Genomic DNA, 22,655 nt, shown 5'->3' with positions numbered 1-22,655 from the left:
AACAGGTAGCCATCCGTCACCATAACAAATCAAACTACGTCCTACAACACTTATCTGCTTAGCATTGATAATCATATTTTGACATGACAATGAATGCATCACAGTGCTGACCACCCATCGAAATAAAAGAACTTACATTCAATATATTTGTAAAAAGCTCTTCGTGTTCTTCCTGAGGTACATTGGCAACTAGACAACGAACAGCATTTTTAGCCTGTTTAGTAGTGCCCGTCACAGCAAAACGCTCACATAATGGCAACAGTTTTTGAACAGCACCTGGTGATACTGAGCCTGAAACAGTACAATGCAAGAAGAATTGCAATTCCGACAAATTAAACTACAATTAAACGAGAAAACGACAGGACACCACGAACAACTTAACATTGTCCCAGCAAATACAAATATCTACACAGTATTTGACATGAAAGAAGATTCTATAAAAATATTATTTATTCAGATGATCGACGCAATTATTTTTCATGTATTTTCATATTTACTAAAGATAATATAGATACAAAAGTCAATGCAGAAAATTTCCAATATTGAAACGTAAATCTGCCAAATTATAAACTATTTTTTCTCATGCAAATGCTAGGATTTTATAGCATCCAAGGCCACGATCAGCCGGTTTTGTTGAATTTGATAGATACGCTTAATCTTTCTTAGGTTCCTGCTATTTTAGTCTTGTACAATCATTATTTATTATTATCCATATAAAAGTTCTGGATTACATTTTAAAACATGATGTTATTAAAATGATTATTGAGTACTCGACCGCCGACTAACAGGGAGGATCGAACATTATAGACTTGTTAACAGGAATTTCAGTGTTTGACATTTCTCTACATTTCTGTTGACCGTCAAATCTTACTTGCTGTTTTAGATTTTTGTTGTTACTGTTTTTGTGGCTCTTTTTTTTCATTATTTCTCTTCTTTTCTTAATGTTGACATCCTCATCTTACCTTAAAGCTATTGTAGCAAATAAACATTAGTCTGTTCTATTCTATGTTAGGAGAAAGTCTTTAATTACAATTTATAGTCCCCCCCCCTTTCTTTGCTGGAAAAGGTCTTTATGCTGCTAAAGAATTTGAGTTACTATAGATAGTATGGATAGTTTAGATAGTATACCGCAGAATTTGATGTCAAATTTCCTTATTGATTGTGAATATTTATTTATTACTGAATGATTCAACAAAAAGAATCAAAACTACTGTACCTAAAAGATCAATTTCCCGAAAGGAAACTTTCCATGGAGCCCCCTTTTGTTCTTTCCCGGAAAATGGAAACTGATTTACTTGAGAAACCTGCATATTAGGAGAAATTTCATAAATTACCATTCAAGCAATTTTAGAGTCTCATGAATTATTTTTTACGTAAAAAACCGATCTTCTCTGAAATACTAAACTTTGAATTTAAAGCCTTTATAATGACAATTATGTTGACAACTTACAAAGTAATTTGTCCTTAAATTGTCTGCAGAGCTCATTATTGAAGATATAATCAAATTCAGAAAGAAGCTCTTCAACATGCAGGTTCAAAAGTTGCCCGATTAAGGCTGAATTCCTTAATTTCGGTTAAAATTCTAAAAGCTAAAAAAAAACCTTTACGCCAGTTTGTTGCAATATTATGTTATAACATATATATATATGATATATATATATATATATATATATATATATATATATATATATATATATATATATATATTAATAACTAATAACTAATTTTATGATTATAGTTTTTATAACTAAATTCTTAATATTGTAACTTTAACATTATATACATATACTATAATTTATTATATTATACTCAATTAATATCTAATCAATATAGTATTTTATATTATATTTTTGCTGCTAAAAATGATATTAGTAAAAAGAGAAACAAAAACAGAAAAAAAGAAAAAAACGAACGAAGTTGGATGGGAATGCTATAGAACGTGTTAGGGCAGTGAAGTTTCTTGGAGTGATAGTCTATGAGTGCTTGAGTTTCAAAGACCATATTAATCAAATTGCAACTCAGGTTGCCCGCAATTTGATAATTATAACGAAGCTAAAGCGTACTTTCCCAAGACCGGTTCTCAGGATGCTTTATTTCTCTCTTATTCATCTGTATTTGATTAATTGAATATTGGTTTGTTCTTCAACGTTTGTGGGTCATCTATCGCGGATTAGAGTATTACAGAATAAAGCTGTAAGAGTACTTACTGGAGATGATAAGCGTTTCTCGGTTAGAGCAAGATGAACTACATACTGTTCTATTTTTCGGATTGATTAAGTTTTATATGCTCTTTTTATGTTTAAACATCCGAATAAAATGGTACCAACTTGCTTTCAAAATTGTTTATGCCTGTTTCTAGTGTATATTCTTAAAGTTTAAGACGTTCCAATGAATTTAGACCACTTAAGCCTGTGACAACTAGGTCAATGTTTTGTATCCGCCATGCTAGCCCTCGCGCTTGGAATAGTCTGTCAGATGAAATCAAGAAGAGGACGTTTGTTTCCGAATTTAGAAGTCTGTTAAAAGAACATTGTTATAGGGTATATGGGGGTGAGCGAGTCAGTTCTCCAGTCTCTTTTGCCTTTAATTTGAATTTTTTTTTTTTGGATTTTTGTGTTTGGTTGATGGATTGAGAAGGACAAGGTTAAATATGTTGAATGCTAAGAATCAATGAGTTGATAACTAGTATGGGTGGTATAGTCGCTTATTAGTGATTTTTATATGATAGTTTTTTTTAAGGCCTAGTTGGGGTAGTGATCTCCTTTAAAAGCTTAGGTTCTGGATTTTGTTATTTTTGGTTGACGAATAAACCCTAATAAAAAAAAAAAAAAAAAAAAAAAAAAAAAAAAAAAAAAAAAAAAGGATTTGGTTCAAAACTACAAAAAAAGGAAACTCGGATATTCTTATGATTTGCAGTAACTGCTCAAATGCATGGGCCAGTTCGTGAACTAGAACTTCACTTACTAGCAGTACACTGACTAAATTGAATTTCAGTTACTTTTTGGTTGAGCATATCGGTAGATAGAATAAAATATCAAAAAAAGACTATATTCATTGTGATTCTGTATTCTCCAAATCTAAGTAGAGGAATTAGTTTCAGTGGATGAATCTAATAAGTAACAGGCTGGGTTATTATTAGCTTATCACTTGCTACTAAGCAATGAAAACTTTTTTTTAGAAAACTCAAAACTACAGGGGGAAGTGCTAAGCAAAGAACATATTTAGCTCCACGGGATTAGTAAAAGCATAAAATTGAAAATATAAAACAAAACACCAAAGAAAAATAATGAATTTTCAACAATCTTATTTCCATCCTATAACTAACACAAAATCAAGAAGAGAAGATAAGTATTATATTTTGAGAAATAAAGAAAGAGATAGATAAAACCAGAGGAACAAAAATACAGAAAACTACAGAGAGAAAGACGATATTTACTAATAAACTTACTGAGTGATTTGTGTTTCCCAACGAAGGTCAAGACCGCCAGTATATTGGGTGCAATGCTGTTTTCTTCAACATCCAAGAAAGATACCAAATCCAACAGAATGTCTTCGTGAAGAAAATGACCGGGGTAGACATAGCTAAGCATCATTAACAACTTTAATCCCTTTTCACCAGCCTCCTCTTCAGGTATGCCCAGCTCATGGGAAAATTCTAAAATGATTGACAAATGTATAGGAAAACAATGATTGGTCCACTAACTATTTGCTAAGAATATATTGACAATACAAGGGGATAGCCAAAGCAAACCGAACTACTTTTGTACATTTATTTGAATTATTTATTCAATTTGTCCACAAAAACATTTAATCTCCTTCAAAATACTCTCCATTGGAGTTACTACACTTGTCCAATCTTTTATTTCCCCGTTCAAAACATCCCTAAATTTATTTTTTGTGATGTCTGACAAAGCCTCCGTCGTTTTTTCCTCAATTCAGCTACGTCAGCAAAACACTTTCCTTCCATGTCGATTTTCATTCGGGAAAATAGAAAGAAGTCGTACGGGGCAAGATCAGTGGATGGGACATAGTGGTCATACCATTTTGGTCAAAAACTGGTGCGCAGAATTGACTGAGTGAGCAGGAGCATTGTCCTGAGGAAAAAAAACAGTCCCCCCCACTGCCACAAATCAGACCTTTTTTGTCACAAACTGTTGCGTAATCTTATCCAAACTTCCAGGAGAAGTGCCTGGTTAACTGTGTGACCCGATGAAACAAATTCTGAATAGACGATTCATCTCACATCGAAAAATCAAATGAACATTGTCTTAACGTTTGAATTCACCTGACGAGCATTTTTAGGACGAGACGCGTTTGGAGTCTTCCATCGTTTGACTGTTGCTTAATTACTGGAACATATCCATAGTACCATAGTGCCGTGAAGACCATGGAAAAAAAAATTAAGTAAATTTTGGAATTCAGCCTTCAAAGCAGAGCATGATTCCACGCGACTTGTTTTTGCTGTGCAGTCAGCATTGGAGGAATAAATATTTCCGCCACCCTGTCCATCCCCGAATCTTCAATCGTAATTCTCTGTCATGAATTCCAGGTCATTCCAGATTTCTGCACGGAATCTTCAATACTCTGTCATCAATCTTCCAGGATGATATCACAAGATTTTTTAAACTTCATCAGTCCGGGTGGTCGAGAGACGTCCAGAAGTATTTTGATTGTCAATTAACATTTTGCCACTTTTGAAACGGGATACCCCTCAAGCACTTGAGTCCCCGTAACATTATCCTTATAGGCCGTTTTTAAGATTCCAAGGGTTTCTATAGCCTTCTTTCAAGCAGGAAGCAAAGCTTCATGGCCGCACTCTCTTCACGAAAATTAGCCATCATAAAAAAAAACGAAAAGCACGCAAAACAACAGCCACGTTAATTTTTACGCGAACACAACACAACCTTCTACAGTGATGGCAGTTGGCACACTGAATGGTGAAAAGTAGCTCTACACGTTCCTACCAGCGAGAATCCGGTACTGCGGAAGCTCCGCCCTCCAAAATATCAGCTTGGTTTCTTTTGGTACCCCTCGTAAGGTGGCACCCACGCAATAGAGTTGGGCTAATCCACCGAATAAATCAAGTACTTAAATGAAGGATTACCTGCGGGTTTGACTACCTTCAAAACTGGAATTTGGTTTACATTTTTATTATTTTCTCTCTTCTTGCACAAAAGTAATATATTACACAACTTACACTTAAAAGACTAGCATAATCATCAATAAAATTTCGAGAGTTTAACACCATCTATACTTTCAAATTACATATCGGTACAAGGTTTGACCAGCTGACTGGGAAGTTAACGGTAGTCCCTGGTTGCTTGTGGAATCTCCATCAAAAGGAGAAGACGATGAAGAGGCTGTTGTGCCCGGCTTTCATGTAGCTGGTGTGCCCATTTACCTGACGGAAAACGTAATCTATTCATCGCTTAACCAAACTTGATGAGCGTTGAATGGCAAGAGTTCAAGGCAAGGACAAAACCTTCTGGAGCAAATTCATTTCTTTTAACCCCCCCCTTCTCTCTCCAAGGGAAAACTAGTTTCCTTTTTAGAGAAAACACCTGAATTGAAGCAATACAAAATACTGGAAGATTAAAAAAAAAAAATATAGCTATATTTTGTCATTTTCATTTCCTGAGAAAAAGCAACGACAATAGAAACGACAGTAAAAAAAAAGAATAGGGTTCTTAGAATCGTTATTTTTTAGCTAATTATGCCAGACTTGACCAGCAAAACATGATATCCGTAGGCACCACAAGACCCAGTAGCAGTCAAACTGTGGCCCATTAAAGTCTTTTGCTGAGATGTACAATATTGCAACAAGTGTAAAAATGGTAGTATATTTTCTTTAGTCGAAAGTTTAACGAATAAAATATGCAAGAAATAAATACAAATATTTATGTGACTTGTCAAATCGGAATACAAATTAAGGCCATGTCTAGGATTATCAGGGTTTTAACGTAAACAGATTTTTTTTGCGCACGTTTTTCAGGAAAGGGGGGGGGGAGGGGGGTATGTCTTTTAAAAATATTTGAGCAAACAAGCGATTTTGTAAGTGTCGTTGGACAATTAATAAACATAAAAGGTCTTCTATTAATAATAATTCCTTTTTTGTCAATATACTTCTTAAAATGTACAATGTTTTTTCAGACGTCAAATTTCTTAAATCAACAATACGACGAAAGGAAGAATTCTGAATAAACGTTAGAATTCAAAACTACACTACTTGGTAACATCTTATTGATAATAATTTATAAATAGTTGAAGTCATTTAACAGAAATGTTACTCCTTTATCCTATTGGAGAAATATTCAAAACAAAAATGGACAAGCAAAATTTATTGATTATTAAAACATTAGCCGAACTTAAAAACTGAGAAAACAACCGAAATGAAAGTGCCAGCCTACTCTTCTTTTCCAAAATTTATCATTCAAGTTTCAAGTTTCAAGTTTCAAGTCTTCTATTAATAATAATTCCTTTTTTGTCAATATACTTCTTAAAATGTACAATGTTTTTTCAGACGTCAAATTTCTTAAATCAACAATACGACGAAAGGAAGAATTCTGAATAAACGTTAGAATTCAAAACTACACTACTTGGTAACATCTTATTGATAATAATTTATAAATAGTTGAAGTCATTTAACAGAAATGTTACTCCTTTATCCTATTGGAGAAATATTCAAAACAAAAATGGACAAGCAAAATTTATTGATTATTAAAACATTAGCCGAACTTAAAAACTGAGAAAACAACCGAACTGAAAGTGCCAGCCTACTCTTCTTTTCCAAAATTTATCATTTTCAAGTTTCAATAGCAAGAATAGAATGAATTTTTATTTTAAAATCTTTCCCTAATTTTCTCCAAATCGTTTTGATCTGTAATATATGTCACGTCTTATTTGACATTTTCATCGCTATTATTATACAGATGCATTATATTCACCCATGTTTGACAAGCGTACTGAAACTCAATTCCAGTTTTTAAAAAAATTAGTCGACCAAAAAAAAGTATAACCATACCTGGATCAATAAGACAAGACTGGATGAGTTCGATCAAGTGTTTCAACGCTTCATGATCGACAATTACGCTACTCATTCGCTCAAGAAGCATTTTTATTGTGCTGTGATACAAATTCGTCATAACAGGCATTCCAAGCTTCTTCAAAACCCTCCTCTGAAAACAAGAAAGACGAATGAATTATACTGATGGGACCATATGGAAGAAACCTACAAGTACATAGCTCTCTAGGCATGGGTCTAAATATGGCATGCCGAGAATACAGCACAGGGGCTCAGGTGCTTTAATTGGATGGTAGCCAACTAAGTGCCTGAATTGGATGGTTATATATATATATATATATATATATATATATATATATATATATATATATATATATATATATATATATATATATATATATATATATATATATATATATATATATATATATATATATATATATATATATATATATATATATATATATATATATATATATATATATATATATATTTATATATATATATATATATATATATATATATATATATATATATATATATATAGATCAGTATTGCAACATTTTACACTTCCGAACCAGTATAGCTTAGACTTAGTCTTGTCTACACTCTCTCTCTCTCGCAGGTGCCTTTTTTGTGTCTTGTGCTTCTTATTAAATTGAAACTGAGCCAAGCCTTGGATAGACGAAGGGAGAAAATGCCAAAAAATTCTTCCTCATGGCTAGGGTCAATGGTTTGCAAAAAAGACTGGCCAGAAAAGTGTTATATATTCTCCACATGTCTTAAAACAAATTTGGAATTGGTAGAAACTGGAAATTTAAGTCGAGTTAAAGTCTGTTCTTTTGAAGACTTGGATTTCACAACGTGTAAACAGCATTTCAGAAAATATTCAGTTTTGATACTTTAATAATTCCTTGTCCAATACTCAATGTAAAAAAAAATGACAATTTAAAGAGAGTAGTTATCAGAAAAGTGCAGTTAGGAATTTTTGGATGGTTAGGATTTGCAATTTCTGTTGGATGCCTTTCTCCGTCAGTTTAGTGCCTTTCCTAGCAAGGATTGGCGGCTAACTTTCTAAACGCAACTCTTCTCTTGTGGGAACCCGAGGGCCCCCACAGGGGAATTTCAAGGCAAGATTTCAAGCACCAAAATACATTGGGTCTTTTGAACGTTTCTACAAAAATCTTTTCTATACAAAATGACCAGAACAAAAAAAAAAAAAATCAAAATACTTGAATTCAGCATTTTACAAGTCATTACTAAGGCGCCGAAAAGAATGTTAACAGGAAAGTTTCAAATCAATAACCCAGGGAGGGTCGGTAATTGCTTCCAGAGTATCAAGAGGGCGGCTCCCCTTGATACTCCCTTACATTCCTTCAGGAGTGTTTTGGCCTCAGGCGACTTAGTACTGTAATTAGTTGTCAGTAGTAGCACTAATATTCTCTAGCGACACCAATATAAGATTCGAAGGGTGTTTGTATACACAGCAGAAGCATTGGTCTTTTTTGCTCTATCTTTTCTGTCAAGATATTTGCAGGAGGTAAGAGCCCTTTTATTATTATGATAAAGATGTTACAAATTGAAAAAAAAATAACATGTTTAGAGGATCTTATACACGACGAGCATGACGTTTTTCTCAGCCTCGTTGCATAAAAACCAATCCTATTATCTACTTCTTCTAGAAAAATCAAGAGTGAGCAAGATTAAATTTACCTGCTACCATTGTAGCAAACTATCGGACTGCTCTATCTTTCAAAGTTAAACTTTTTTAAATCACTTCTGCAGGGACAATCATCTTGGACTAATAGGTTAGCTCTATCTTACCATTGTACTTAGTACGCTTCCTCTATCAGGTGACCTGCGATTCAGAACAGCTTTGTCCCCTAAATGCGCAGCAGCTAAATATACAAGTATCGCAAATATATCTTCACTGGAGCTACAGAAAAAAGATTCTGTAAGAGGATTATATTCTAGCTGTAGTTTTGTAAAACCTCCTCAGTCGCTACAGAGACGTTTTGACAAAGCATTTATGTCCAATTTTAGAAGTGATAGTCTTCTTCTAAGGAGAGTCTTGACCCTCAGGAAGGTCGTCATAACCTCTTTCATACTTATTACCCACCGTGGAAAAAGTGGGGTAGCATAGTAGCAATGCTACTTGGCAGATTTCATGGCCTATTGAAATTTGTCGGTAGATTTGGCAGCTTTTGAAAGTCTATCAAATTCTACTACTAGCAGCTTTGGAACTTTGTCCATATCTACTAATTACCTTTACCAGGAGTATTGTAGGTGGAAAAAAGTTGTCAAATAGCTTTATCAATTAGACGATCAGTCCATTCATGGAACGACATAACAACAAAGGTAAATCCCAGAATACAACTGAACTTCTTTAAAAAGAATCTCAATCATTTTAAAGTGACGTGCCGAGGACAGGGGCATGTCAGCGTTATGGCTTGCACCACAAATTGGCTACACGCAATGAAACATAAATCATATTAACAACATCAAATTTTACGATTTATCTTAAATTCAGTACTTTCTCGTATGGGGGCTTTAAGGACGACTTTCAAAGTCAGAGTGGTTTCAACGCAAAATAGTTAGTAATGGTTAAAATTATTCTTTACGTCAATAAACGTACACGGGGGGGGGGGTCCTCCCCTTCCTCTCGTCCAAAATTAGACCGAGGACATGAAAGTCCCCTGGAAAAAAACTGAAAAATCATTGCCAAAAAACGTACTTTCTTTGTTCCTGACCCACCTACCAAATTGGGAAATGTCCTTTGACCCCCTCCCATCGAGTCTCACCTGCGAGTTTGTGCAGTTTTTTTCAAAATCCATCATAAGCCATCACAAACATTGAAGCTTTTAAATATAAGAAGAAAAACGTTACTCACAAATGCATCAGCCGAGTCTTTGCACGACGAATTATTGTTAACCATTATTTCCAAATCACGAACCAAAACACTGTCATTTAGCATTTGCTGACAGAGCTTCTGCAAGTATTCAGCACCCCTCACTGGATATGGCATGATTCTGGCTATCATGTTGATTCGAATCACTAAATCGGTTTCCCGTTGTTCAGCAGTTATATCGCTCCTTTTTACTTGCTCAATTAGTTCTCCCATGTGCTTTCTAACTCTAAAATGTTAATAAATAGAATTTAAACTTTTAAGTTACGAAAAAAAAATTACACTGCAAAAAATACAAGAGTAAAAAGTCTCACAAATTTTGCTTTTTAATCCTTTTATATCTTTTCCCTTGCGCCCTGGAATAATTCTTCAACCAGGTTCTTTGTCCGTCGGCATACTGTTTTCTTTTTCTTTATTTTTCGTAATTCCTAAAAGAAGCATGAACAGATATTTGTCCAGTAATTTTTGGTGGGAGCAACCAAATGTTAGCAAACAGCTCTTCAGACAAATCAAATTCTATTTCTTTGTAGATTTTAAATAGATAAAGCATTATGGATGTGGCGTTTGAAGCACACAAAAGAGAACTAAGGTAAATAAGTAGTTTTTGGATAAACTTCCAGAACTTTTTGGACAAACGGTCCTTATACGTAGAACCTTGTTGACAACTTGGCAACCCTGGAAATTTGCTATAAAATATGAATAGTAAGCCCCTTCAGATCCTTCACCCCGTTACAGATAGGGCTCAAGAACTTGAAACAAAAGTGAACTAAGGTAAGTTAGCATTTTCTGGGTAAACTTAAAGAACTTTCAGAACAAACGGCCTTTACAGGTAGACTTGTCGACAACTTGGCAACCCTGGAAATTTGCAACAAAATATGATAGGCAAGCCACATGTGATAATGTGATTCCTTCTCCTCTTCATAGTATTCTGATAAGTTAATGTACACCTCAAAGACAAAGAACTAGACAGAGTTTTTGCCAACATAAAATATATGCATGGACAATTTCTTGATTTGTCGAAAACCTTACCAAATTTCATTTTATAAAACAAGCCTTCGTCTAAATTCGATTGATTTTTGCTTAAAATTTCAAATACTACAGATTTTTGATGGGCACACTTGCCGAAAAAATTTAAGATTATTCTTTTTATCTTCAGGTTGCAAATGTGCAAATTTCACGGGGATTACAAAACCTCATTATTTAAATGAAAGTACGAGATGCCCAATATTTCGGCCATAATAATCAACAAACAATTCGGCAACAAGAACACTGAATGTGCAACTCAGCCGATTATTAACAAATAAACAATTAAGCAGGCAATAAATGCCATCTGACGCTCTATCATAGTTTAAGCATCTCATATTGTATACTTGAACTGCTAGGGGTAGTTAAAACAAGTATGAGACAGCTGTTTCAAAAAAAGGGTTGGAAAATTTAAGCAGAAAAAAGAATGTCTTCATTGTTTTAAAAATTAAAAATGTTATCCGCAATAGATAACTTAACAAGCAAACTTAGTTTATAACGATAAGAAGAGTTAACTTTTTTCATAGGACCAAAATGTTACATCAGAAACGGAATTACTCAACAAAAAAGCAAAGCAAAAACAAACCAACAACTTACCCCTGTTGATGCTTGTGCATTTCATTAAGGGCCTTTGTAGCATTCTCATCAATCGTTGCGTAAAGATAATAAAGCTTTCTCATTCTTTGCTCAGGAGGCAGTGTATAAGGTACAAGACAAGTGTTGAAGAGTTTCTCGATCAACAGCCTAAAAATAATAAGAAATTTTTACTAAATACTCTTAAAACCTTGGTATAATATTCTGGACTAAATATTCATAAATGATTCAAAGGCTAATTTTGTATCAACATCGGTATTTTAGTATAATTGAAATGACTGATCTTAATTAAGTTTTTGATATCTTTGGTAGACTATTCAATTAAAACATTAATTTTGCGTCTTAATTTTATAAAAGAAGATTCTCTATTGGAACTTCTTCTCTTGTTGAAAATCCATGAAAATGGTGGCATCAACAAGGTTTTCCTTGGCCTGCTATGATTCACAAAACCAGAAATAATAAGCAAACCGGTATAGGTACAGACGCAAACGGCACAGAAAAATAAGCAGTATAGATAAAAAAGAATGAATTCACTAGAAGAAGAGTTAAAACGTACAAATTCGGTTTTATTTAGCGAACCCCATAGAGAACTCTCAGCAACCCGTTGAGAGAAGAAATTTCGTAAAATTATCATTTGGTCTTTCCCTTCTCATGATAGGAAGAAAAGAAACATGTAAGTTGTTCTTTATTTAAGGTAGGGAACTGCAACCTTGAAATAGCACGTTATGAAAGCCCAATTGGTTTTCTACGCATTTCAAAGGAAAACATTTAAATGGGAATAGCCATAGATAAGAATTGGTTGCAAATTTGATTATCAAGACCAAATTGTTTGTTACGAATATACTCATATCAAAAAGATATTTCTTAGAGTGTCAGCAATGGGTGTTTGATTTTCTAATCACAGCACAAAGAAAAACGATAAAATATACACTGAACTTAGGAAGGTGCGAATGATATACTAGCCCTTTGGTAGGATTGACGGGCCGCGATATAACCTTTATTTGCGGAAATTAACGTTTGTTTTGAATTTGGCTTCAATGTTCATTGTAACTTGTGTTCGTTTTAGGCTTCATTTATAGTAATTGCTGCTCAATTTTGGTTTGATACCTTATATACGCTAATTTTAGCTCATGTTAAGCTTTGAAATATATCTTTAGTTTTTATGGAAAAATTTGTTTTTTGTTCCTGTTTTATTGCAATAAGAAGAATCGATAGCTTGTAAAAGAAAAATGTATTGTTTTCCAAATTTGGCAGGAAAGAATGTTTGAAAGAACACAACAACCCCACACTATTGAAGACTTAAGAAAATGTTCTCCTTAAAAAACGTCCCGATGAAGTGTTTAAAAAAATTACTACCAGTCAATCATCTGACCTTTTTGTTATTTTTTTTTTCTTATCCTTTCTTTTATCTATCTGTATTTTAAAGGAAAAATCAGTTCTATACAGACGATAATGATGATGATTCTAATGGAATTTAATTTATAGTTTTTTTTAAACTATAGCACACAGAATATTTATATGATATTGATTTTTAAACTTTCATTACCTATCATCCTGGCTAGGCATATAATAAGCATGCAGTATTTTGTCCTTTATCCAAGTAACCGCGCGGCGTGTTGCATCAGGTACATCTGTTTCGGTGATAAAAGTCTTGTAAATTAAAGCAAGCCCTTGCATAGCTTCTTTCCTGATTTTGAACTAAAAAAGAAAATATAATACAAATAAAAAGATGAAGCATAATTTAAGCCCTAGGGAGGATGATGGCAAAATTAGTGTAATGTAAATATCTATGAAAATATTGTCAAAGATACTGATAGGACAAGCATTCTATGTATTTTTAAGAGATCACATTTATTTTGGTCACGGATGAAAAGAACAGGAAAATAAATTAAGTCTTCATTGATAAACTTACTTGTTAAACTCTAAAAATGAGCTAGGCGACTGAAATTCTAACTCTTACCAAGAAATACATTTTACTGTTTTATTCCAACTCAAACCCTGAGTCCTCAGAATTGTTGAACTCAGAGAAATCGTAACGATTATCTTCTCCCATTCGAGATGATTGGTGAGCTCCATTGGTGGGCTTATCATTGACACGATAACTCAATAGGAGGCATTCACATAGTCAATTAAAGTGGATGGGTTATGAGTTAACTTGCCCTCTTCACTTGAAAAAAAATCCTTATGTGACATACTCAGGCAGGCGAATCAAAGAAAACTCCAAGTCTCAATAAGCTTTGCACAGCCACGAGAAATCAACCTCTTTTTTAAGTCTTCTTAAATCACAAATGAAATCCAACGTCAGAGCGTACAACTGACAGAATCCTAGTGATGTTTTTTTTTGTGATGCGTCTATTCAAATTACACAACGAACCTTCTTCTAGATGGTTTCTGTTTCTTATTTTAACCTCGCTTATAATTTGAGCACATAATTGTTGAGTTTCGTCAACAATCGTCCAATCAGTATGTGGGTCTGCCCAAACTAAATCATCGAGTCAGGACAACAGGTAAAATCTTGATTTAGCGGGGAAAGATTATCAGTAATCTCAAAATTGAAAGCATGTTTTTTTAGATTTTTTGAGTGGCCAATATTTTTTTCTATTCCCAAATTTTGAAAATACTCAAAAACGGTGTTTCTCGTAAAAAAAAACTGTCAAGATTTTCTCCTGAATTGCTGATCGAATTTTCTAATATCTAGGAATCTAGGATATACTGGACAAAAAAATGAGGCAACCAAATAAACCTAAAAGATGTTTTTTAAACCCTGAACCATAAAATTTTTTTACCCTTAAGCATAAAAGGAGATTTTCTAAAATCTAGAAAACAAAAATAACTGTACAAGTTAGGGCGGCGACTTGGTCGGAATGTCAATATAACTGGAGATACAAAGGGGTCTGTGGCCTTTCCAATATCCTTCCCTGTCTAACCCCTAGTTCAATTTGCAACTTGTTTAAAGCAGAATCACCTAAAGATTTCGAACTGAATTACTGGAAGCTTAAAGTGGGCCTAGAGACCCTCTGACACTCACCAGCCCGTCTCATTGCAGGCTTTTTAGCAGAAAGGTAGGTATGTTGCACCTTCTTTGAACCCGATTCACACATAGATCTTTTAATCTGTATAATGAGATACCCAACGTAGGACAGAGCTCCAATGACAACCACCTCTTCCATGGCCCAACTTTTTAGCACAAACGTAGGCATGTTGCACCTTGTTTGATCAAGAATCATTAAGCATTTTAAATCGATATAATGATAGCACAAAAATGGGAAATCGGCCCCTTAACTACACCGCCCCAACCACCCCTCCAGCCACCAGTAGAAAAGTAGTGATGTTAGACATTGTTTCAAAATCCATGAATCGTCAATCTATATAGATTGAAAAGGAAATTCGAGAGCCAAAATAGGCCCTTGCCCCCCCCCCCCTCCCAACTACGTCACCCGCCGCGTCCCCAATCACCACGATGAGGACAAGAGAATTCTGATTTTCACAGACATATGCCCCCTTTTGATCTTAACATGAAAGTGTTCAGATCCACCTGAAATTTGTGGGGCAAGTACCTTGAGTCAAGAGAATAGAGGGACGGATTTTCAGAGGCCTACAGAACTACCAAACTGTCCCTAGTTTAAGCACGAAAGTGCCCAGACTCGCTTAAAATATGTTAGTCAGTTGCGTAAAGCGACCGGAACTTTGCTCAAGAACTTATAAAACGTTGACTTTTATGGTCCCTGCGCTCGGAGCATGCTTCAAAGCTTCGTACTTCAAACCTCCTCTATAATGGAGTGACTTGTAAGCAAGAATCGTAAACAAAGTTCAACTTCAGGGAGTAGGGTTAGATACTAGTGTAATGTGTTTATGACTGGATTCTGGTATGCATTTGAAGGCAAGAAAAATTCGCTTCCACGTCGATCACGAAGAGTAACATGGCTTCTGTAGTATAGTGAGTACGGTAGCACCCGCTGTTGGGTGGGTAATCTATGACGCTGACAGTAGCGGGATGAAACCACCCGCTTGTCTTTGTCTGATTTTGTTTCTGACTGTGTGTTTCAGTCTTATTATGAAACTTGTTGTAAATATTATGAGAACATAAAAATAAATCTGACTTGTGGTTTTCAAAGACCTAACAAATTTATTAAAGACATAGCACATTCAAATACCACAAATCACATTCATCTTAAGGGGGAGGGTGGGAGGAGGAGAACATACTTGTGCCAGATAATCTACCGCTCACTCGATTCCAATACATTGAGTGCGGGAAAATGCGTCTTCATAAAAAGGGTTACAAAACAATTAATAATGAGAATGCAACAGTTTTCCTATCATTAATATAGTGTTCCAGGGCAATATCAGTGATAGACTAAAAAAAATTGTTCTTACCACAAAAACATCGGAAACAATTAAAATCCATCATCTTTTAAGACAAAATAACGCAGCCTTAACTTTCACATGCCTGATTTTCAGAAATAACTACACAGATTGGGTTAGGTTTTATGTTTTTCAGAAAAGTAATATATTAATCGCTTGTAAAGATGGTGTATTCTTAAAATTGACAACACTGATTGTGTGTCGGGAAAGAGAGAATTAAATTAGCTTTCCACAGAAAAGTCAATATGTTTTGAGATTGCCTTTAAGGAACGTTTCATAATGTCTTCAAATCAAAAGTTCTTCTCAGAACATGTCCTTTTAAAAGTTGTGAAGAATTAAAATCAAAGTGTTGCTCCCGCCAAGCTTTCGTGGGCAAAGCCAACCCAAGCTTGCTGCTTCACTTCACGTAGCCCAGGCAGGGCCGTCAGGTTCACTTGAAGAAGATTTACGAAACTGTGATCTTGAACAGAAATGAACCCTAAATGCTACACAAAACCTTCTACTTAGCTGACCAAGGAAATCCATTATAGCATTTTGCTCTAGTATGAGCTGGCTGACTTTAATTCAATGATCTGCAAGGAGTGGATAGGAGTCAATTAAACACTTCTTAGAGAAGTAAAAGAACAGCTTGATGTGTTTTAAACAAGTTTTATGACGTCAATACGGAACCTGATTTTGCATCATTTTGTTTCAATCCGTCAGTAAAATTACAGGCCATTTAAGCCAAAGCCTGCTCTCATCTAATTATTTATATTTATTCAGGACAGAGTAATATTCGGTAATTTTTTCCCATTTTAGGTTTTTTAACAAGCTTTATATATGTTACCGTGTATGTCCGAAATTTTTTAGTTTTATGCAAGGTTTGATGGTGACAGGTTAGGCTAGGTTGGGTTAGGTTTTCAGCCCATTTCTGAGAAAACCCAACCTAGCCTAACTTTAACCATCAAAGCTTGCATAAGACTGAAAAAGCTGATTCGCAAAGCTAGTCAAATCCAAGCAGAGAAAAAGGAATGTCGGACATTCACAGTAACATCTATATATATATAAACTTTCGATTTTTATTGAAAAGTAGACAACATTCTTTGCCAAAATAGTATCCGTTGAAAACCATTTAATGAGCTACTGTAAATCTGACCATTACTTTGACCATTTAATTACTCTTCTTTTTTCTATCTTTATTAGTATTCCATCAAAACTAATTATTTACGCATATCAGTCATTTTTTTCATTTGAGCATTTGAGCAACGACTGCATCTCAAATCCCAAAGGGAGAGAAGGGAACAATGATGAATGTTGTGGCCCGTCTTTATGTTTTTTTCAAGCCGGTTTTCAAGGGTTTACAAATTTTTCCGAAAATCAGAGGAATGCCGTACTTTCCCAGAAGTCGTCCCTATACCAAAATTTTAAATTATTTTGGGTTTTCACCATTAGCCTTAGTTCTCACAAAAAAAAAGATCTTATGATGATTGCAAAAATTTAAAACTCCCCTCTCTCCAACGTGTTTTGCTTGGCAGTTCTGTACTCGATGAGTTGTTTAACGTAATTTCAAAGAAAAGTCAAAACTGGTATAAATAAAAAGAGGGCGCTAATAATAAGACTTAGTAAACTATAAATGTTCATTTAACAAGTAATGAAACCATCTAGTAGTAAACCTTTACACTTATTCTGGTTAGTAGTATTTTGTTACTGATGAGTTAGATAAAGATAAAATTTATTTCAAATATGAAGTATCACTAGCCTTTAAAGGCAGAATTCGCATTTTGAGTCAAATAACAAATAACAGACAATAACAAAAAACAACAACAACATACAAAGTCAAGTCAAATAAAAAGATCAAAATTCTGAGGTTAGGTAAAAGATAAAAGATAAAATTCTAAATTAAAACATAAGTTCGAACCTGAAATTAAAATAAAAAGTTAGGAAACACTTGCTACACTGGCAATACAAGAAACTGGTTATGTACAAATTAAAAACTATTTATTATGTCAGTAAAAAAAGGGATAAAAGAATTTAAGAGCCGACTTACCAAAACGGAGGCACAAATCATTTCTTCTGCGCTCGAGGGTCTCTAGTTTTGAAGTATTTAACAAATACAAATATGGTACCTTGCCCTCTTTAAAAATGATTCTTAAACCTCTCTTGTGGACGTTTTCAATCTTTTGTGTTGCTTCATTTGAGAGGTCAGGGTGCCACACAGGACAAGCATACTCTACTATGGGACGCACAAAAGAAATGTATACTTGTAATAAATGTAATTGGAGGCAACTAAACTTGTAATAAGAGTTTAAGGAGGGAAAGCGAGGAGTTTGCTTGTCGCAGGATATTATTTATGTGGGCGTCCCATTTCAGCCTGGAAGAAAATTGCAACACGAACGAGCTTAAGATATATTACAGAGGTTTCAGGAGGAATAGGATGAAGAAAAAGGGGAGGGGATTTAAGGAAACTTACTGAGACTGTTTCGGATTTAGAAGGGTTAACTGTCATGTCAAGGGAAGAGGTCTCACAGGCAATGTCTTGGAGTGTGCCCATCGGGTTGCTAAAAATGTTTTTATGACAAATCTCTAAAACTGTCAAGTCGTCGACAAATTTCTGCCTATTGTCATAAAGGGTTGAAAGGGTGTTGATCATAAGGGGGAAAAGGAGAGGGCCTAGAATAGTCCCCTGAGGAATACCATTAAATATGGGGAGATGATCTGAGAAACAATTTATATATTTAACTGATTGAGATCTATTATAGAGAAGAGGCAACGAGCTTAACCAGGAAAAATCCAATGTGGAATTCATTTATAAGTTTATCTATGAGTAAATTGTGATTAATCAAATCGAAAGCTTTTAGAAGATTAATAGAAATCAGATGAAGCCAAGTGTTAGGTTCTTCAAGCCATTTACCCATGGTATCAACAAGATGGATCAGGTAATGAGAGGTTGACGTGAATTTGAGATTACCAAACTGTCTAAGATCAATGAAGGGGAGGACTTTAATCTTAAGCCAGTCTGCGAGAAAACTTTCATACAATTTTGAAAAAATTGAGGTGAGGGTAATAGCACGAACGCCATCAAAGCCATGCTCCCCATTTTTCGTTTTGATTGGGGTAATAAAGCCTTGTTTCCAATATTGAGGGAACTGTCCAGATTCGTTAATCTCATTAAACAGGGTGGATAGGGGCTTTGAAAGGTAATCACTGAAATCTTTAATAAGAGGAACAAGAATATCTAAAGAGCAAAAGCTTGATCGCTTTAGTTTTTCAATCTTTTCAGAACATTAAGTGGGGAAATATGGAGGAATGAAAAAGGAACAGGAACATCTGGAAATACGTAAGGTAGTGGTGGGATACTCTGGACAATAGAAGCCAGAAACTTATTGAGGTCATTAGCTGTGGTCTTTGGAGGTTCATTTAAATTAAAATTTAGTTGTTCTCGACTCTGCCCGGTAAGTTTTTTTAATTTCAGAGTACCAATTATTTAGTTTATCATGGCACAAGTTTTTAATTTTATTTCTAAAGTAGACTCGGGTAGCTTTTCTTATTTGACTTTTTAATTCTTTTATTAATTTATTTGCTTCGGCTAAATTACCCCTTAAAAATTATTTTATTTTGTGCGGATTAGCATTTTTATGTGATTATTTATATAAGGTCTATCTTTGGAGCACGTTCTGAACCTCCTTTCTGGGAAGCATAATGAGTAGGATTCAATTAGTTTTTTTGTGAAAAATCAAAATTTTATCATCAAGGTTATCAGAATTATAAAGGTCTGACCAACTTTTACTGTAAACCAAAAGAAAAAAGGCCTGTATCATTTAGGAGACGGCAAACCCCAATAGAGGTAGTAAAGGAATGCTAAATGGCTGAAAAGGGGAAAAAAAGAAGACAATAGTGGTAACTGCCTCCTAATGGTGGCAGTACTTGCGGGGGGCTGTAATACTTACTCATGTTTGAACAAAAAACATCCATAAAGGTGTTACCTTTCGTTGTAGATATTTTAACCAGTTGCTTAATATTAAGGAGGTACAGATAGAGTCCATCCTCAGGTCATTCGCATCGCCAAGTAAGAAAATGCCGGTATTGGGATACTTTGATAACACGAAGTCAGCACTTATCAGGAATAATTGCATAAATTTGCGTTAAAAAATTTAAATTTGCGCTTAAAAAGTTAAATGTGCGATAAATTTGCCTAAAAAAGTTATAAAAGAAAAATAGCTGTTCTTTGCAAAGGTCGTGTAAAAAAGTTAAAAATCTTCCCGGGGGGTAGGCCTAATTTGCAGATATTGCACAAAAAATATCAACACATTACCTTCTTGTCCAAAGTTCTTTCTTTAATGAAGTTCAACAAATCTTCATTATCGGATACAACACTAAAGTCTTTTCGAATTGTAGAAACAACAGCCATAACAACTTCGTATCTTACTGCTTCCTCTGAATCATGAAGACGCAATCGAAGAGCCTCAACAATATCCTGTCTTAATTCGGGATGGTTTAAAAGAAAATGCATTGAATACTGTACACACTTCACACGTATCTTGTAGTTAATATCATTGAACCTGAAAGAATATCAACACTCGTGTTGCATCAATATAGCACAAATATCAAAATCAAAAAGGAAAAACTCTTTTTACTTTTCAAGGAGAATAGTCCATTCTCAGGCTTTTGGCCAACCTAACAGCCAAAATATTATATTTTCACTGATTACGTTTTTATTTTATTTATCTTTCAGAACAATATAGAAAAATTAACTTTCACTATTTTTATTTAAAAATTAACAAGATTCTCAAAAACATTGGTACTACGAAGATGCAGCCTTTTTGGGTGTTAATCTTTCGTTTTATCCTGAAAAGAATGTAAACTGCCCAGTTTCCAGGATATTCGTGGTTCTAACAAGCGAAAGATCACGGCTTCTTTGATAAAATTCTTTTTTTCACAATCAAATTAGTTTTTGGAATTGAAAAAATTATAAGAATTTAAGGAAAAGACAGATTGTTTAGTGGCCAGTTTTCCAAATTTGAATTTTTCCACATTTTGAATATTTTAAGGCTGATTTGGGTCGTGCTGACTGATTTTAAGCACCAAATTATTCAAAATTACGGATATAATAAACTTTTTTTTCGTTTTTGAAACAATTGTGAGCTACTGTCATATTGTACAATTTTGGTTTTTATCTACACAGTTGTTTTGAACATAATTGAAGATAATGAAGGTTTAGTCAAACATTTGAAGCATTTCAGCCGGAAATTTTACTCATGACTGCCTAGTCGGTAACACATATCTTTACTTTCCAAAATTTGGCTATCTTCAGTGGCATCGATCCACGACAATTTAGGGGGAGAGGGTAAAATCTGTTGCTTTTTGATTTTTCAATGAAAATACAAAAAAAAGGCGTTTTTCAATGAAAATATCTCCCAAAACGTATTTTTTAATCAAAGGACAGGGGGAGGGGAGAAATCAAGGAAGAATACTCTTGACCCGTCAATTTATGTCACTAGCTATCTTATTAGTTTGAATTGGCAGTGGTTCAAGCAACTACTGACGTCGAGAAACTTTTATGACAAATTTGTCTGAAATGAATTAAAGAAGACCAACTCGAAAGCGGTACTAGTAAAAACACTCAAATATGGTGACTCAACCTCTAATTCCTTAAACTCAAATGTTTATTTAGTAGACAGCAAAAAATGAAATATTCTTAAAAAACAAAGTCTGTTGTTAAGCCAAATTTAGCTTTAATTTCCATCTTTTGCTAGATGTTAATTAAATGTAAATTCTGGTCAATTTTGTTTAACTCTTAACATTTCACATTAATTTATCACATTATTAAGTTTTGAATATATTTAATGTTTTCATGTTTAATCTTTATGTATCTTAGTTTAGCTTATGACAATTCATTTTCAACCCTTAGTAATTCATTTAATTTCCACAATAAGTTTCACGACCCCTTAGTAAAGTATATTTACACTCAGTTTACGTCTTAACGAAACTTAGTAATTCTACGTCTGAAAAGGTTTTCAGGGCTTCTATAAAAAAAATGATACGTCGATGATACCACAATCCAGCAGTCCCAGTGTACACTCAAACGCCTTGAGAGAAATACTGTACCTCACCAAGGGTCGAAAAATACGAACAACAAACTACAGATTTGTAAAAATTTTACTGTGACTTCCACTATGGTTTTCTACCATGGATATCAAATCCATGTATAAGATCCTTGATCCATCAACCAAGGCCTCAAAAAGATGTTTCTACTACTTTCCACGGACCTAACTGTTTACGTGAAGGAACCACCTGCATCCAAGTTTTGGCTTCAAATATATTTTTCTTCGTTTTTCCATTTTGTTCTCCACTTTTTCATCTCCAAATGGCACAATGACGTTGCATATGTAAATTACCCAGTCTACACTGAATTCAAACTAAAATCAGTCATGAAAACTAAATACGTACTAAAAAAGGTGGTAAAAACAGACACGCTAGTAACAAAAAATAAATTTGTACCTTCCAAGAAATGCCCTCCACAACTGTTTATGCTCATAAGCTAATCTTGAATCCTTGACAGAGAACATACGAGCCAAAAGAGAGACACTTTCCATTCTCTCCTTTTCGTCGGTGCTTTTCAATTTAAATTCAAGCTGAGGTAGGACTGATAACAAGACAGAAGGACAAATATCATTGAGCTCGTAGAGCAAGTCATATATCTTTCGAGCTATGTACAAATTTGACTCGTCTTTGTTTCCAACAATCATCACACTTTGAAAGAACTAAAAGAAA

The 22,655-nt window shown here is 34.3% G+C and overlaps 1 protein-coding gene across 3 annotated transcripts in view; it reads right to left on the bottom strand.

Moving 5' to 3' along the window:
- pds5 (cohesin associated factor B pds5) overlaps positions 1-22,655 on the bottom strand; it is a 129,064-nt gene that overhangs the window by 37,403 nt on the left and 69,006 nt on the right. For all 3 annotated transcript variants that reach the window (XM_089101190.1, XM_089101195.1, XM_089101198.1), the window contains exons 6-13: positions 22,383-22,645; positions 20,197-20,443; positions 13,090-13,241; positions 11,547-11,693; positions 9,912-10,155; positions 7,022-7,175; positions 3,449-3,655; positions 137-291 (exon numbers count right to left, since the gene is read on the bottom strand). In XM_089101190.1, coding sequence (XP_088957316.1) covers positions 137-291; positions 3,449-3,655; positions 7,022-7,175; positions 9,912-10,155; positions 11,547-11,693; positions 13,090-13,241; positions 20,197-20,443; positions 22,383-22,645 — 1,569 coding nt within the window. The remainder of the gene's footprint in view (positions 1-136; positions 292-3,448; positions 3,656-7,021; positions 7,176-9,911; positions 10,156-11,546; positions 11,694-13,089; positions 13,242-20,196; positions 20,444-22,382; positions 22,646-22,655) is intronic.

Source organism: Artemia sp. Qi Xiang Cuo, chromosome 2 (genome assembly GCF_049724085.1).
Source record: "Artemia sp. Qi Xiang Cuo chromosome 2, ASM4972408v1, whole genome shotgun sequence".
Classification (NCBI taxonomy): domain Eukaryota; kingdom Metazoa; phylum Arthropoda; class Branchiopoda; order Anostraca; family Artemiidae; genus Artemia; species Artemia sp. Qi Xiang Cuo.
The sequence above is the reverse complement of the archived record's forward strand: the minus strand, read 5'-3'. Positions and strand labels throughout refer to the sequence as shown.